The sequence below is a fragment of the Enhydra lutris genome, unplaced genomic scaffold (genome assembly GCF_002288905.1).
Source record: "Enhydra lutris kenyoni isolate GAN:26980312 unplaced genomic scaffold, ASM228890v2 scaffoldscaffold52, whole genome shotgun sequence".
Taxonomy (NCBI): Eukaryota; Metazoa; Chordata; class Mammalia; order Carnivora; family Mustelidae; genus Enhydra; species Enhydra lutris.
Genome location: NW_019154136.1, coordinates 3,854,365 through 3,873,044, shown reverse-complemented (window position 1 = coordinate 3,873,044; position 18,680 = coordinate 3,854,365). Strand labels below are relative to the sequence as shown.

Sequence of the window (18,680 nt, the reverse complement as noted above, 5' to 3'; positions counted from 1 at the left end):
TGGTATCCCTGCTTCCATCTGCCTCTATCTCATCCATTTTCCAGATTACTGCCATGATAATATTTTTCTAAGGGAAAACGGTATCAAATAACCTCCCTATTCAAAATCCCTCTGTGCTGTCCTCTTACCATTCCGCTAGCAGGCCTCACAGCCCTATCTTGACTAACATGGCGCCCAGTTCTGTAACCCTCTCCTCTCCCTCCCTTTGCTCCACTCCTGTGGTCTATAGGTCCCTCAAGCACAAGAGACACCATTGTCTCTTACCTCTCCCCCTGCACTCATTCCGTGACTTCTGCTTATAATACACTTGCTGTCATTTCATGTGGTCAGCTTCTGTTCATCTTCCATTTCACTTAAAGGCACACCTGCAGAGGGAACATCTTGGATCCCTTCAACCAGAGTGTATTTCTTTGCTTTAAGCCTTTCTAGCTGACTGACTGAATAAGTGTAGTGCCTCTATTACTCTAATCCTCTTGTCTAAAAGCTCATGTCAGGGACCCTATTGTTCATCTCTGTATTCCCAGTACCTAGCACAGTGCTAAATACATATTCATGTCCTATTGAATAAGCTGGGGCTTGGGGCATCAGGAAAATAGGTAAGGTCCTCACTTGTAAACCTATAGTCAAGAAGTTGGCAGGAAGGTTTTGATAGATTGAAATCTAACTAAATGAATCCTCCGTTACTTAAAAAATATGAAATTAAGGGGGCACCTGGGTGGCTCAGTCATTAGGCATCTGCCTTCAGCTCAGGTCTTCATCTCAGCGTTCTGTCCCTCCTCACCCTTGTTCTCTCTCTCAAATACATAGATCTAAAAAAAAAAAAATTAAAGATTTTATTTATTTACTGGAGAGAGAGAGTGAGCATTAGTTGGGGGGAGGAGAGAGAGAGAGAGAGAAGCAGGCTCCCACTTGAGCAGGAAGCCCGATGTGGGGCTCAATCCCAGGACCCTGGAGATCAGCACCTGAGCTGAAGGCAGCCACTTAACCCACTGAGCCACCCAGGTGCCCCCATAAATAAAATCTTTTAAAAAACTGCAGTAAGATACCATTTCACATCAACTAGAATCGCTGTAATTTAAAAAAAAAATGGATGATAACAAGTGCTGGTGACGATAGAGTAATTGGAACCCTCGTATGCTGCTGGTGGGAATGGAAAATGGAGTAGCCATCTTGGAAAACAGTCTGGCAGTTCCTCAGAAAGTTAAACATGGTTACCATATGACCTAGCAATTCCACTCTTAGGTATATACCAAAAGAGAAATGAAAACATATGTCCACACAAAAATTTGTACACCAGTGTTCATAACAGCATTATTCATTAAACCCAAAACATGGAAACCACCCAAATGTCCATCAACTGATGGCTGAGCGAACGGAAGTGGTCCATCCATACAAAGGAAGGTTATTCAGGCATAGAAAGCAATGGAGCACTATTACCAGCCACAGCATGGACGAACCTTGAAGGCATATTAAGTGAAAGAAGAGAGACAGAAAAGATCACATAGCGTATGATTACATTTCTGTGAAATGTCCGGAGAAGGCAAATCCAGAGACAAAAAGCAGATTTGTGGTGGCCGGGATTGGAGGATTGTGGGGCGGGAAATTGGGACTAACTGCTCATGGATATGGTGTTTCTTTTCAGAGGGATGGAAATGTTCTGGAATTAGATAGTGGTAGCAGTTGCGTAACATAGTGAATGTGCTAAAAACCACTGCATTTTGTTATGAGTTATATCCATTTTAAAAATGCTAAGCAAAGATTCTTAAGTACGTCATTCTGTGTGTACTAGCACGCACTTATTCGACACGCTTTATGCTCAGTCTGTGGTTTCTTGTTTGGGAGTTGTTAGTTGCGTGCAGACGGGGTCAAGATGGCCATATGCCCTGCAGAATGGTTAGTAATGTCAGGTTAGATTACGACAGGTGCCTGTATTATTATGACACTTACCACTGCAGAGTATCTACTTTTAATGGTTTGGGAATTTAAGAGAGTCAAGATTGGGTCATTTTCATCACTCTACGTGCCTAAGATGGTACTTGGGATATTGTGAGAGCTGAATACATGTTTCACTTGCAGCGGGACTTAAGAAGGCACAGTTGGCAGCGCCCAGAGACGTTTCCACCTGCCCCACCTGGAGAGTGGGTGCTTCTGGCATCTATAGGTGGAGACCAGGGATGCTGGGACCTATCCTGCGATGCACAGGGCAGCCCCCGAAGGCAAAGATTTCTTTGGCCCCAAATGCCAGTCGTGTAGACGTTGAAAAACCCTGTTCTAAATGGTTGAGTAGAGCGCCTGGGTGGCTCAGTGGGTTAAGCATCTGCCTTCGGCTCAGATCGTGATCCCCAGGGTCCTGGGATCGAGCCCTGCTTTGGGCTCTCTGCTCCGCGGGGAGCCTCCTTCTCCCTCTCCTGCCTGCCCTACTTGTATCCCCCTCAAATAAATAACTTAAATCTTTTTAAAAATAAAAAAATGAGCAAATGACTTACAAGTCCCCCAAATTAGTTTCATCAGAAGATGAAAAAAAGTTCCCTTTAAGGAAAATTAAATCATAAAATCATCCCTGCATTTGGTGCTCTCAGTTAATGAAATGTCCCCGACCGTATCTTTGTGGCTCTGAACCGAAGAAGCACGTGGGTGGGAGAGGCAGAGCTGGGGCACTTGCTGACCTTGACTAAGGATTATTAACTTGCGAAGAATTCAGTCCTGCGGCAGAAAGCCCATGGTCACATGTGCATTCCTTGTCTGTTAAAGAAACCAGGAACCATTTTACGTTGTATTTCATATGCCCAAGGAAACAATCCCAGCCCTCCACAAAAATACGACTCAAGTCTTTCCTTCCCAGAGCTGGTGGCAGTCACGCCCACCACCAGGTCAGAAAGTATGTAAAGGAGCAGCAGGCTTCAGTCAGGGCCCAGAAGGCTACTTGGTGGCCAGGATCACTCCTTCAGGTCTCCGGATCAGGGCTCAGCAAGCTAAAGCCTAAAAGCCAGGGCTGGTGGCCATCTGTGACCTGTGAGCTAAGCCTGGTTTTACCCTTTTTTTGTGTGTGTGTCTAAGATTCTATCCATTTATTTGACACAGAGAGAGAGAGCACAAGCAGGGGGAGCGGCTGGCAGAGGGAGAGGGAGAAGCAGGCTCCCTCCTGAGCAAGGAGCCCAATGTGGGGCTCGATTCCAGGACCTTGAGATCATGACCTGAGCCAAAGGCAGACACTTAACCCACTGAGCCACCCAGGTGCCCCTGGTGTAACCTTTTCAACTGGTTAAAGTTAAGCCAAAAAAGAATGCTGTTACGTGACACATGGAAAGTATATTAAATTCAATTTCAGTGTCCATAAATAGAACTTTTATTGAGCCACATTATGCCCATCTGTTTGCTGTCGCCCACTATTGCCCATCTGGCTGTTCTTGGCCTTGGACAGAGATCATTCAAGCCTATTGATGGCGAAGCCTGAAATATTTACCATCCGACCCTTTCTGAAAAGCATTTACCAACCTCTTCTCTACGGTTAAAGAGTTTAGCAAATGGTTTTCCTTGGAGGCAGTGAGGAATGAGATCCCACCCTGGGCCAGAATCCCTGACGTGTGGCCCAGCTGGGGACTTAGACAAACTCTTAGACTCTCTAGAGCCCTTCCACCTCTGAACTGTCGGTGGGGGGGGGGTGGTGTGGAGAGTCCAGTTTTGGGTAGTGGTTCCCAGGTAGCCGATGAGGTACACGCACAGCATTCTTGTCAGGACAAAGCCACAGGGGCATGGTGTCACGTGACCACACTCGGCGCCAGAGCAGACACAGACGTAGACCGTCCCTGTGTCTGAACAGAGCAGATTGGAAAATTGGCACCCAACATGGTTCGGAGACAAACTTTTGGCCCCTTTCACGCGCCCTAGTTTTATAGATTATGTAACCAGATTCTTTTAACCCAGCAAAGAAAGAAACGGACAGCACTCATGACTGGGGAAGGCGGGCAGCCCCAAATTCAGGCTTTCAGAATCTAATCGAGCCCTTAGGGCAGGTTTATCGAATTTCATCAGGTGATTGTCCCCTCTTCTGTTCACTTACTGGCAGGAATGAGTGAGTCTCTGTTGCCCTTTTCTGTGTTTTCCATACTAACATGCGACTCTTTATCCCCAGTCCAAAGGATCATGGGCTGTCCCTGTCGGCGCTGCAGCCCGGGGTCTGTCGCTACGGGACCAAGCTGGCCTGCTGCTATGGCTGGAGAAGGAACAGCAAGGAAGTCTGTGAAGGTAGTTGTGGGAAAACTCAGACCACCCTGGGCTCGAGTCGTGGGCCAGTGTCCTTAGGTTTTTATCTGGGACACCATGAACTGTCACCAGATGGTCCACTACTTGTCACCAAATCCCTTAATTGGTTAAAAAGGATAAACTCTTACCTGCATGTCCCATACACTTTAGGTGCTGGTGTGGATTGTGCTGGATTATACATGGTAAAGGGCAAAAATGTTAGCTTCTTTTTTTTTTTTTTTTAAGAGTAACAGTACTACCTTCTTTCTGTCTCTGCCCCAAGCTCCTTCTCTCTAGCTGGTTCAGAAGTATCTGGCTAGACCACAGGTGAAGACAGAACTTGATAATATCCAGAATCTATAAACCACTGAAAAACACTGATAACACTCCCACGTGTCACCCCCCATCAGTTTCCTGGTGACTTGATGACAACTGTATCAAGATACTAGGAAAAGTATTTGAAGAGCATTGTTGCCTCCCTAGATAAAGAAAGTTAGAACATCCCCCTGGGACTTTGTCAGTTCAAAAAGAGGGTGGGTCTTTAACACTGGGTCTATAGTGTCCTGGTCCCACACATTGTCTTGGGAATGTCAGAATGTCAAGGTCAGGGTAAGCCAGCTGAGGCTCCACTTCCTCTGCAACTTGGAGAGATTAATCCCTGCTTCAGAAGGGAACGAGTGTAAGCATTGAAGGCTATGCTCATGACCCAGCATGCATAGAAAATATCACCTAAATCACCCTTGACTCAGAAAGTACCCATGACTCTCCTGTTTCTTCGAAGCCCGTGTGATGCAGGCATTAAATGTTGCTGTGTTCTTTTTCTAGACACAGCGCATTTTTATGTGAAAGCAGTCAGGTGGCAAGGATCGCATGATTTGGAGTCTTAGAGCTGCACAAGCCTCAAGCCTCAGCCCCTCCTGCCATAAAACTTAAAAGTCTCTGGTGAATAAATGAGGGTGATCTTTGGCTTTCTGTAAGGTCTACTCTGTAACTAAATCAGAGCAGTCTGGCCACGTCACAGCCAGCTGGTCGCATTCTCGATGCTTCTGTAGACAATGTAATAGCACTGGCGTGGAAGGATGTAAAGTGAGCTGTTGAAAGAGCACGTGCAGAAGGTTCAAGCACAAGACCCAGTGTGCACATTTGGCAAGCCCAAGAGCTCATCGGCACCCCTGCCACCCCAGTGAAATGTTGAAGTATTAAATTGCAACGGTTTTTGTATCTCAAGTCTATTCTATCCAATTTGCATGGTCCTTCTTGACGGTAAAGTTGTGTGCTCCTTGAAGCACCAAATAACAGGGCTCCTAAGCCAGAGCACAGGCTGCGTGGTAATGACAAGAGAAGACGTGCCCACCTGCCCGAATGGGCGGAGTCGCACCCCAGCCTGGTAGGTCCCAGTACGCCCGGACTCCACTTCCGTCTGTCTGTTCGCCCTTTGTTCCTCCAGATGCCCTGACTCCAGGCTGTAGCTTTCTGGATCTTGGCTCCTGCCCCGCCTAAATCTGCTCCGAGGGCCGGATGGCTCAGCTCGGTACCCTTAACCTTCCAGTGTATGTCACTTAGCAAAGTGAGGTAAAGAGTCATCCCCGAACAAATCCCAGTGAAAAGCCGCACATGAGGGAGTTGGAGGGAGGAATGAACAGGAACTGTAGCTAACGTACACTTCAATCCCAGGCCAGTTTAGACATAAACTAAATTTCCCTGTAGATTGGCTGTTCAAGTCCCAGATCCAAAGCTGCTGGAAATGGAAAACATCTTGCTGGAGATTTGACCTATAGCAGTGAGGGTAACCTCCACCATTTCTCTTAAGTTCGGTTTGGCATTGATCCTGGCTTTCCTGTCTGGCCCACATTGAAAATAACTTTCCAGGGAGCAATCAGAGGTATTCAAGGCTTTAAAAAGTAAAAAAATGTATTTTCCTAACATCTAAACTTAAAGCTGCATCTCTAAGAGCATATCCATAACAAAATAGACACTGGAAAGCAAAATTTTCTTTTGTCTCCAGGAGGGAAAGAATTTTGCCGAGAAGCATTTTTGCCTTGCCTTCTCACTTACGATTTATTCAGAGCCATAAAATGGTTCCCTGTTAAAAGGTCTACACCGATTCCTTCATTTACTGTTTGAAACTGTTTGAGTGTCTGATGTGTCCATAGCACTAGTAAATGCATCAGGAAAAACAAAGATGAATGTTTAAGTCCCTGTTCTGAAGGTGCTGGGAATCGGGTAGCAGATCTAAGTGAAGGATAGAAGCCAAGTGTAGGTCTAATTATTTCAGAGATGGAGCCTGATCAATTTCACGGGCGAGGCCCACCCAAGGTCTGTGGAATTCTCAAAGCTAAGTGGAATTCTGTCATGCCCGGAGAAATCAGTGAAGGCTTCCAGAAGGAGGGCTCATGCCAAGTAGCTCTTGAAGGAGCAGCAGGATATTAACCACTGGAGGGTGGGGAAGGGGTGCCCCAGGGTGGGGGTAACAACACAGGAAGAGGCAGAAAGGGCCCGGTTTAGAGAAGAGCAGGCAATCTCGTTTGAGCATAGTGTTGCCCGTGTGTCGGGAACAGGGTAGGCCAAGGTCTTACAAACTAAGACCGAAGCCAGGTCATAGTGATGATACCTGTGTGGAGTTCAAAAGGCAGTAAAGATTATTTGGTGACGTCTGTGCAAGGCACAGCATGACCAGAGCCGTGCTCTTGGAGTAAAACATCAGTTTGATATCGTATGTGATATCAGATTTCCCAGGAGCAGAGCCTGTGAAAGTGATTCTTGTGTCAGTCATCTGTTGAGGGGTTCTCTCCAGAGAAATCTGTGAGGGACCGCGGAAGCAGGGGAAAGAGCCAGGCAAAGATATGGTTTCAAGATCCTGATCTTGATCAGCCTGATCCCACAGGGAGCTCTACACCACAGACTTTGTCCTGCCCCAAAAGCAAGGGCTAAGCCGTTAGACCTCGTATCGGTTAAACACCGGGTCACCGGGTCATTTTGGGTCCAGGTGACTGGGAGATAAATGTTGACATTAACAAAGAATAGGGTTTGGGGTCGAGGGAGGAGATGCTGGGGTCAAGCCAGAGACTCAAGGGGAAGGGAAGTAGGCAGCATTCCTGGGCCATTGCCAAGTCATCCTTTCAGGCGCTGGCTAGTTCCTGAGCTCCTACTGGATCCGGACACGGAAACTGCTCGGGGCTCCCAACTCCCCATAGACTCCTTTCTCTCTCATTCACTTTTCCTCTTTTCTCTCCCCTCCTTCTCTTTGGGTTTTTCCACCTTCCTTTTGTCCCATCCACTGCCTCTTCTCCCTACCTCCTCCGTATGAGCCAGACTCAAACTTGCCATTATCTTTGACTATTTTTTCTTGCCCCCAGTCTAGTGAAACTTTCTTTTCTTGGTGTTTCTCCCATCACTTCCTTCATCAAACAAGTGTTTATGGAGTGCCCAATTTGTGCCAGGTGTCTGGATATAGAAGTGAAAATAAACAAACAGAAGAAACAAATCCTGCCTTTGTCGTGCCACCATCCCCCTCCTCCTCACGATTCTTCTAGTTCTCATCCTTAGGGCTGGAAGTCAGGCCTCCCTGCCTTCCTTCTGTGATTCCGTCATTTTGACTGATCATACAGAGCTTTAAAGATAGAGTTTGATCATTCAAAAGCAAAATAGAGAAAATATGGAAGACAAAAAAGAGGTCAGTGACAGAAAGAAGGACGACCTTGGCGCTTGACCAGGATTGCTCTGGAGTGGGTCCCTTCCAGTTCCCACATCGCATAGCTTTTATTAAATGTTTGTGTTTGTATGCAAAACTAGCCGACTGTGGTCTGGGAGGCTTTGTTTTTCTTTGAGTGCCTCTTGAGGCATTGGCAGTGCTAAGCAAGGTTATGATAAACTTGGCTAAACTCGCACTCCGTTGGGGTGGAGGGGTGGGGGAGAGTGAGCTAGTTCACAAAAAATCGCTCTACAGTATCCAGAAGGGGAAAACACAGCTAGAGAGGAAGCAGATCACCGTCTCCATCCCCCCCATGGCTTTCTCCACTGGATAGAAGGCTGCAGAGTTCGACCTGCGTCCATTTCTCTGTGCTAAGTACTCCTGTTCTTTTATCCTCAAAACACCTTTCCCTTCCACAGCTACGTGTGAACATGGGTGCAAGTTCGGTGAGTGCGTGGGACCAAACAAATGTAGATGCTTCCCAGGATACACCGGGAAAACCTGCAGTCAAGGTCAGTACTACAGGCCGGGGTCCAAGTACAGACGTACCCCAGAACTTTCTGAAGCCATGCAGTCGTTGTGATAGACACTCCTGGGCCCGCCATTGGGTGGGTTGTAAGTTGACTCTTCAAATGAAAGGGGTTTCCGAACTAGATCTTTCAATCCATTTCTTCTAGAAAAATACAAAAATCCCTCCGAAGTTTTTGTTACGATGCCGGACAAAAGGCCCTTTTTCCTCCTCTCAAATAACTTTTTTTTCCAAAAAGTAATTTTCATTGTGTTTCTACACTACCAAAGTCATGCGTATTTTTTACTGGGAAAACAACAACACAGTGATGCAAAAGGATGTAAGGTAAAAAGTGGGAGCATCTCATCTGCTCCCCCGACCCCTTGAGTTTACCCTCAGGCCCCGAAGGGCTCTCCTCTGGGTCAGTGCATTCTTACTGCATGTGCGGTCAGCACAGAGCCGGCTCTTGCTTCTTAAGGCTGTAGCCTCGGTCCTGAAACAAACGTTTTTATCATTTGTATAAAAAGGACGTCGTTTAACCACTCTCATCTACGTTGTCTCCGATTTCTTGCCATTACACCCAGTGCTAAGCCACACGCCATACTACACGTAGCCTTGCACCCTGGTTTTACAGGGCAGACGTCTGAAAATAGAATTGTTGGCTTGAATGACATGCATGTTTTTATTATAATTGACATATCTTAAGAGGTACTTTAGGACTTCTCATAAACTGTTTATCTGAAGATATTAAAGACTGTGTTTATACTGTTAACCACAGTGGTTCTCAACTTGGGCAATTTTATTCCCCAGGAAGAGTTGCCAGATAAAATAATAAATTTCAAATCAGATTTAAATTGAAGGTAAACAATAGATAATTTTATAGAGTACGTAGGTCTTAAATACTGCATGAGACATAGTCCGCTAAAAAATTATTAGTTATCCAAAATTCAAATTTAACTGGGCATCCTGCTTTCTGTTTGCTCGATCTGGAAACCTTATCCCAGGAGACATCTGGCAATGTCTGAAGACGCTGTGGGGGTGAGGGGGTCACTCCTGGCATCTGGTGGGTAGAGCCCGGGGGGGGGGGTTTGCTCTGCGTCATATAGTGTGTGGGGCGGCCCCCACTGCAGAGAAGGTTCTGGCCCAAATGTCAGCAGGGCTGAGGCCCAGAGACCAGGGTGGGCAGAAGTGCCCGCAGTCTATAATACAGTTGGCAAAGAACAGCACATCAAGTTCAGCTGTCCTCGGGGCTGCCGGGCTTCTGGAGGGAAGGACGGAATCTCAGAGATGGGCAGGCAGCCACTCCACTGTGCCACCCCCAGGCCTCGCTGCCAAGCCCCAAGGTTAGCCGTGTACACCCGTGCACCAAAGGGGCCACTAGGCCTGCTGCTCAGAGGGGAACCTCTTGAGTCTCCACTGTCCCACCACTAGCAGTGGGGCAGTTCACACCAGAAAACCTGTTCGTCCGTTCATCCTGGATTCTGTACCAAGATATCGTCTGCAGAGGTTTGGAAGAGAGGAGATATTTTTCATACTGGTTTTCCATTCCCCATAAAATATTAGTGTTGAGGGAGTGGTCTAGCCGGCTCAGGTTCGGGACTGTCTTGTCTCCTCCTGCAGCTTTCCTGGCCCCACGGTGGCCCGATCAAAGTCCTTCTAGAGCCATTAATGGTGACAGGCCTCCGCCCTCCACGGTGGTGTCTTTCCCCCAAAAGCTTCTCCCAAGCAAGGAGGGAGTCACCTCTTGAGTTAGGGCCAAGCGATGGGGTATTTCTGGATTTCCCCTTAATGTCCAATTGTGTTTTTGTCCAATTATGTTTTTCCAGTCCCCTTTTGAAGGGGTCAGAACCCATGCAGGAGAAGGCGGAATAGATAAGCAATGGAGGAGCTTTCAGATGTTCCACTAAGACATCAGGAAACTCCGGAGGTTCTTTTAACAAGGGAAAGCAACCACTTCTTTATTTTCCACAATAGGCTTTGCCTGTTGCCCTGCTAAATTTTGGTCTTATGCAGAATTTGGTTCTTTTTTCCTTGAAGGACTTAAGCCACGAGGCACCCACATGACTACATCTCCAAAGATAAGTTCCTCTACCCATGATTGCTTTTTTTTTTAAGATTTTATTTATTTATTTGAGAGACAGAGATCACAAGTAGGCAGAGAGGCAGGCAGAGAGAGAGGAGGAAGCAGGCTCCCTCCCCTCTCTCAGCAGGGAGCCTGCTTCTCGCTCTCCCTCTGCCCCTCCCCCTGCTTGTGTGCTCTCTGTCAAATAAATGAATTAAATTAAGAGATTTTATTTATTAATTTGAGTGAGATACAGAGTACATGGGGGAGGGGCAGAAGGAGAGGGAGAAGCAGACTCCACCCAAGTGGGAACTGGATGTGAGGCTCGATCCCAGAACCCTGGGATCATGACCTGAGCCGAAGGCAGACACTTAACCCACTGAGCCACCCAGATGCCCCCAAAAGTCATTCATTCTTAGTATTTAAATTCTTTTTTAGGAAATACTGAGAAGCACAGAGAAGAAAGTCACCCTCAGTCTTACCCTATGTCTAAATGTCGGCATTTAGAGCATAGCCTCCGAGGCTTAAATGGTGTCCTACAGCCTCCCCACCGTTAGCTGCCTGTCAGGGCTCCTTCTGGAAGGGTGTGAGCCAACACAAGTTAGTCAGCATGGGCTGCCCAAAACAGGAACAACCGGAAGGAGGCATTGCTGTGGGCACCTGTCATAGGCTGTCTGGGACAGTATTAAAGGCTAAAGTATCTAAATTGTATTTCTAGCTTTTTATTCAAATGTTATACACACAGAATTGTGCACACATCAACAATATACTACAGAGTGAACTTTCAGATTCATCCACATAACCAAGAAACGGAAACTTAACAGCCTTCCTGAGAACCCCACCTGCTCTCCTCCAGTGCCTTGCCCCCCCACCCCCAAGAAGGAACTCTGTCTTGACCTTTTACACCACAGATTAGTTGTGCTTGACTTTTTTTTTAAGATTTAATTTTATTTATTGGAGAGAGAGCAAGAGAAAGCATGAGTTGGGGGAAGGACAGAGGGAGAAGCAGCCTCCCCGCTGAGCAGAGAGCCCGATGTGGTGCTCCATCCCAGGACCTGGAGATCGTGACCTGAGCTGAAGGCAGATGCTTAACCAAATCACCCAGGTGCCCCTGTGCCTGACTTCTTTAAAAAGATTTTTTTTAAGATTTTATTTATTTGACAGAGAAAGAGATTACAAGTAGGCAGAATGGCAGGCGGTGGGGGGGGAGCCAGGCTCCCTGCCGAGCAGAGAGCCCGATGTGGGACTCGATCCCAGGACCCTGAGATCATGACCTGAGCCAGAGGCAGAGGCTTAACCCTCTGAGCCACCCCGGCATCCCAAAAGATTTTGTTTTTAATTGGGGCTCCAACTCAACCCCGAGATCAACAGTCACGTGCTCTACTGACTGAGCCAGCCAGACGTCCCTCGCCCGATTTCTAATGTACTCCTTTGCCTCCAGCTGCTTCCTCTCACTCTCCGGGTCGTGAGCTTCACCTGTTGTGGCGTGGAGCTATAGTTGGTCCGGCCTCATTGCTGTATAGTATTCCTTCACACGAGGATCCAGGTCCTCTCTCCTCTCCTGCCCTCTGTTGGGAGCGGTCGGATTCTCTGCAGCCTGGGGCTATTGAGAATAGTGCTGCTGCGGTCATCTCAGTTCGCATCTTCTTGGCGGGCGCACATCCACGTTGCTGTTGGGGGTCCGCCTGGGAGTGGCATCGCTAGGTCATGCATATCCGTGTCTCTAGCTACAACAGATTCTGCCAAACAGCTTTCCAAAGTGCTTCTGCCCCTTTGCCTTCCCTCCATCACTGTACGATCGTCCTGTTTGCCCCACATCCTCATTAGTCCTTCAGAACGGAGTTTTACTGATAATTAGAGAAGAGGCGAGTCATTGCCCCACGTAACCCCCCCCCCCCGCCACCGGCAGGGTCCAGGGAAGCCAGCCCAACCCTTCGTCTTGATGTTTCCCGATGTAGTTAGCCTCTCTTCGTGTTCTGCCTGCCCCCTGCAGATGTGAACGAGTGTGGAGTAAAGCCCCGGCCATGCCAACACCGATGTGTGAATACGCACGGCAGCTACAAGTGCTTTTGCCTCAGTGGCCACACGCTCATGCCGGACGCCACATGTGCGAGTAAGTTCCAGCGGCCAGGCTGCCTGCAGTCATCCTTCAAGACCAGATGTTCGCAACCATAGGAACAATTTCTTTTAAAAATCTTGGTAAAATAAATGTAACATGAAAGTCACCATTTTAAACCATACATTTCAGTGGCATTTAGTACATTTACGATGTTGTACATTCTAGAACATCCTCGTCACCCCAAAAGAAAACCCTGTGCCCATTAGCGATCATTCCCCATTCCTCCTCCCCAGCACCCTGCCCCCGCCACCGCCACACCCACTAATCTGCTTTCTGTCTCTCTGCATTTGCCTATTTGGGACACCTGCTTTTTAAATAAAGAGGCGAACTGGGGAGAAAAATAAATTTCATGTCTCTGTATATGTAGGGCATTTGAGGTTTCTTCATGAAAATAAGCATATTGATTTAGGGAGGTGATAGATTTAAATCCCATTTGGGGACATCAGTTCTTCCCAACTGCCTTTCTCACGCCCCTTGCCCTGTGCTCACAGATTAGTGACTCTTGTTGGAAATACATTCCAATTCACATTCCTGAAAAGAAAAGCCTTTCTGTGATAAAGAGAAACCCATGTCTTGTGGGAGGTAAGAGTATATCCATTCATTTATCCAAAGGGAATCAGGTTTACTGTTGCAGCTGAAAGGCAAACCCACCCTCCCTGCCTGTCTCCCTTCCTCGTCTCTTCCCCCCTCCTCTTCACACCAGCCCCCAATCTCTTAGGGCTTCTGCTAGCTTCCTGTGGTTACGGAGTTACGGACTTCTTGCCCATCTGGGGCTTTGCCACAGTTACACAGTCTTGGCTAGTGCATGGTTTGCCGCTCCCCTGGCTTGTCCTTGTGTTTTCCGCCCTTGGTAAAGGGCCCCAACACCACCAGTCACCTAGATCCTCTGTTGGCAAGGAGGCTTAGGAGAGAAGGCAGACATTCAAAGTCTTTGAAAAAAATCCTTATTGTTAAATAAAAGTTATATGAATGTGGTAAAAAAAAAAAATCCTTATTGTACTAAATGAAACAGAAACCCACAAGAGACAAATATGTTTATAATATATATGATATTATATATAAATATTATGTACTTGAATAAAATCTTGTAAGGCGAGCGACCGTGTAACCACTACCAAAGAGAACTTTGCCAGAACCCCCCTCCCTACCGCATCATGGGAACCACTGGCTAGGCGTTTATACTGATCACTTAACATTTTTATTTTTTTTTTAAGATTTTATTTATTTATTTGTCAGAGAGAGAGAGCACAGGCAGACAGACAGAGTGGCAGGCAGAGGCAGAGGGAGAAGCAGGTTTCCTGCCGAGCAAGGAGCCCGATATGGGACTCCATCCCAGGACGCTGGGATCATGACCTGAGCCGAAGGCAGCCACTTAACCAAGTGAGCCACCCAGGCGTCCCCACGTAACATTTTTAAGAAGATCTATGCTAATGGATGTTTTGAAACATTCCATGAAGGCTTAACTGGTGCCAAAAAAGGCATGTTTTCCCAAATGGAAGGATGGAATTAGAGAAATATTGAAAACTAAGTTTAAAAGAAGACAACTGGGGCGCCTGGGTGGCTCAGTGGGTTAAAGCCTCTGCCTTTGGCTCAGGTCATGATCCCAGGGTCCTGGGATCGAGCCCCGCATCGGGCTCTCTGCTCAGCGGGAGGCCTGCTTCTCCCTCTCTCTCTCTCTGCCTGCCTCTCTGCCTACTTGTGATCTCTGTCTGTCAAATAAATAAATAAAATCTTTTAAAAAAATAAATAATAAAATAAAAGAAGACAACTAAAGAGAAAAGAGAATGAATGAGAAATGTTGCCATCGGTAGGTATTCGTTACATTACCTTGACACGTGTATCCATCTTTGTAACTTCTTTGTCTATTTCTGGATGTGGAAGGGTTGCTCAGACTCCCAGTTTAGAACTCAGTGTGTCCAGGTCAAACCTGGACCTCTCCTGATTTTATTTCACCTGACTCCTGCCAGTTTCTTTTGTCCTGCTGGATGATTTGGTATGTTACGAATGGTGCTGGATAAAGGGGGCGTATTCACTACACTTCCCTGTAGGAGACACCCGTGATCCATATATAGTAGACTTTTGCTAAGGAAATACATTTTTGTGGGATAAGTTGTGTTTAGCAACAAGTAACAGAAAAATCCACCTAAATTATCTCATTTACTACAAAAGCCGGAGGCAGGCAGTTCCAGAACAGCTCAGTAAGGACTCACTCTCTGCCATCCTCAGGGTGCTGATTTTATCCTCACACTTGTGACCTCATAGTCACAAGATGGCTGCCCCAGCTCCAGATATCACATGTACATTTAAGGGAGGCCTGATAAAGGGGAGAGGAATGATGCCAGTGAATGAATGACTCTTTCATGCTTGCCCCTTTCATCATGCAGCAGCATCTTTTCCAGAAGCCCTGCTCCTGCCAGCAGGCTCATCTTTGTATCTCTTTTGGCCATAGCTAGGTCCTATGGCCACCCACTGTCGCTCCAAGGGAAGCTGGGATGAAGATAAGTAACTGGCTTTCCTGCCTCAATGATGGGAGTGGTGAGAGAAAAAGGGCTCCTGGATGGATTGGGGCAGCCAGTCAGTCATATGCGCCACATGTTTTCACACAGGCATGGAAATGACCAGGTCTCATGACTTGAGTGGCTCTCATTGAGGCTAGGTATGTATGGAGAGATCTATAGAAGGGATTTTCTTTCCCCCAATAACTCAGATCTGTCATCCCCATCCGAGGTTGCATTTCTGCCTAGAGTGGCCCGCGGGTGACAGAAAGGCGTGATAAGAGAATGTACGAGAGAAGGATGCAGCCTTTGGTGACCAAGGGGTGCCTGCCTACAGAACAGACCGTGGCATCACCAAGATGCCACCCTTGCCCGGATGCCATGGGGGTCTCGGACTGTGACGCTCATTCTGTAATACATTCTGTGTATGACCCCGAATGTCCTAGAATGCAGAGATCCTTTCTCAGTGAGAGCTTTTTACCGGCTCAGGAGGGGAAGGCTAACGCTTATGTCCATTTTCAGACTCCAGGACGTGTGCCATGGTGAGCTGCCAGTATGCCTGTGAGGACACGGAGGAGGGGCCGCGCTGCCTGTGTCCGTCCCTGGGCCTCCGCCTGGCCCCCAATGGAAGAGTTTGTACAGGTAGAGCTGCCTGGCTCACCTCCGCGCCTCCTTCCCCCCTACTGCGTTCCTTCTCTGTCATTCGGCACGATCTGCTTGTTGACTAGACTGAAAGCTCCTGAAAGTACGGATTTCTGCCCATTTCTGATCCAATTGGCCACATAGGCTCTAGACACACTTTGGGATGCTAGACAGAACAGTCCTCTATTCCTTGGGGATTGTCTAAGGCCCTAGTGGAAAAGGGATAGAGGTCATTTTATTTTAGTATATTTACCTTGCGTGTTTCACTTCCACTAGCATAGAAACCTGCTACTTACTGTCATTCAGTGAATAAAATCCCAAGGGCCATTGGTCTCCATTTTGGGTTCCAGCTTATATGTTCCTACAAAAATGCAGTTACTTATTTTTTGTTTTTGGATCTAAGACTGTTGAGAACAGTATGTCCTTTCTGTGTTGTTTGAGTTAGCAAGTAACCAACTTCCCCTTGTCTTTAAAGGCTGCTCTAAATGAGCTGAACTAAGTATTCCAAAATCATTTCTCTTGGAGGGATGAGCAAACTGGATCCACGATGTTAAAGGAGGAGACAGAGCCCTCCTTTCTAGCTTGGAGTTCAGTCAAACCAATGGATTAGAACTTCGGTTTCTTGCTCTCCCCTGTCTTATTTTGCGTCTTAGTTTTGGGCCCCGCAGAAGCTGACCCTGAGCAGGTAGTTGACTGGGGAGGTGACCCCAGGGAACGCTGCTTGAAGAGGAGGTGAGGGAAAGCCCTGGGCAAGTTTAAGGAGCAGATTAAGCATGGGTGCCTGGGTGGCTCAGTGGGTTAGGCCTCTGCCTTCGGCTCAGGTCATGATCTCAGGGTCCTGGGATCAAGCCCCGCATCGGGCTCTCTGCTCAGCGGGGAGCCTGCTTCCCCCTTTCTCTCTGCCTGCCTCTCTCCCTACTTGTGATCTCTCTCTCTGTCAAATAAATAAATAGAATCTTAAAAAAAAAAGGAGCAGATTAAACATCTGTGCCCCTCTAAGAGACAGGGGAAGCTGCCTCCAGGTTTTCCTCCTGGGTCAAGGGCACTGGGGATTTATGCACCAACTCCTGTTCTTTATTAACTGGGCACGTGCTGCTCTGGAACCTTGACTCCCCGGCATGCCCAGCCCAGCCTGGGTGAGTGTCACTGCACAAGGTCACAGGTGCCGCCTTAGATAGAGAAAGGCTGTGTGCCAGGGGCGATGGGTGGGGCAGTCACAGGGTACCCTCATGGCTGATGAAACACTTTTTGCCTTACTTCCCTTGTGGATCTGAACTATGTTCAGTAACCGAACTGTATATTCTCATCATTCTGTACTTACATGCAAGTGAGCACACAGCATTAAGAGGGGCTATCACACTCAATCAGTGCTGGAAGAGTTTTTAATCTTTTTTATTTAAATAAGCAAATACCTGTGCAATTTAATGTTCTTCCTTGTTTACTGCAATAGAAATATTTCTCAGTGCTGGATGTTTATTTATCCCAAATGTACGTACCTTGATGAGCTGCATTTAGAAAGTTCGGCCAAATAGGTCCTGAATCAGTGAAATAGTTTTTTACAAAAAGCCCTGTAGGGGCACCGGGGTGGTTCAGTGGGTTAAAGCCTCTGCCTTCGGCTCAGATCATGATCTCAGGGTCCTGGGATCGAGCCCGCATCGGGCGCTCTGCTTGGCAGGGAGCCTGCTTCCTCCTCTCTCTCTCTCTGCCTGCCTCTCTGCCTACTTGTGATTTTTCTCTGTCAAATAAATAAATAAAATCTTTAAAAAAATAAATAAATAAAAATTTAAAACGCCCTGTAAAATTAAAATTTTGGCCCTGCTCTTCGAGAATAATCTGATTTCACTAGATTCATAGGGTTTGGCATTCCTCGGTAAGATAAGATATATACAAGACTCATTCTTGACCAAACTGAAGCCAATTTTTCCCCACCTTTGATTTGACGGGTGTCATTTTTATTGAAGGGAAAGATAATCTAAACAAAAGTGGTCCCTGAAAAATTATTTTGGTCAATCCAACATGTATTTAGTCTTTTAAGAATGCAAAGAGAACAGTAAGCCAGCACTAACTTGCATGTTTACCCACAGGTCCAAATTAACAACATAAAACATCTATTCGATTTGACAGCTTAAAGTGAAAGCAAAGCCTGAGTCTGGATATTTGGGTCAGCATAGCCACGTGCCCCTCAGTAGCCTAACTCTCAAGGAAAGCAGGGAAGCCTATTGTCTGCTCAAGTTCCATCACGACATCATTACACTTGACCCACAATTTATGTTTAAAGGTAGTTGTAGCAAACCATGGCTCTGGTATTTGGGTCAGTATCATAGGAGCCCTGGGGGAACTGGCCGATGAAATCATTCTTCCATAGAAGACAGCCTTGAAGGTGTGTATCCAGTTTGCTTAACGTGTAGTTACTGACTCGGTTTTCAAAAGTTGTATATGCTATAATAGCTGGAAAAATAATTCTGTCAACGAGCACATCATGTCTCTGTGCCAAGTGCCAGCCATACGCTCCCTGCCCCAGGAGAGATGGGGATGTGAGTAGCTATGTGGCAGAGAGATGATGTCTCAAAAACGAGATGTGCAACGTGACAGAAACACACTGCGTGTGTATCGGTGTGAACATGCAAGCATATGTGTCTTAAAGGGAGAGTGCTTTTCTTGCCATCACTGACACCTTCTGGTTCTCCATCCTAGACATTGACGAGTGTGCCTCCGGTAAGGCCGTGTGCCCTTACAGTCGAAGATGTGTGAACACATTCGGAAGCTACTACTGCAAATGTCATGTTGGTTTCGAACTGAAATACACCAGGGGCCGGTATGACTGTGTAGGTAAGAGTCGGCGTCTTTTTCTGCTGCCGTCTCCCCAGCAGACCTGTAGGCTTTGTGTGCCCGTGTTCGGATGTCAGTTCAGTCTATACTTG

At 47.0% G+C, this 18,680-nt stretch overlaps 1 protein-coding gene across 2 annotated transcripts in view; it reads left to right on the top strand.

Moving 5' to 3' along the window:
* The window catches only part of LOC111157164 (EGF like domain multiple 6), a 57,676-nt gene that overhangs the window by 16,153 nt on the left and 22,843 nt on the right, over positions 1-18,680 (top strand). For both annotated transcript variants that reach the window (XM_022518438.1, XM_022518439.1), the window contains 5 exons: positions 4,133-4,245; positions 8,353-8,445; positions 12,497-12,616; positions 15,640-15,759; positions 18,454-18,588. In XM_022518438.1, the coding sequence (XP_022374146.1) occupies positions 4,133-4,245; positions 8,353-8,445; positions 12,497-12,616; positions 15,640-15,759; positions 18,454-18,588 (581 nt within the window). The remainder of the gene's footprint in view (positions 1-4,132; positions 4,246-8,352; positions 8,446-12,496; positions 12,617-15,639; positions 15,760-18,453; positions 18,589-18,680) is intronic.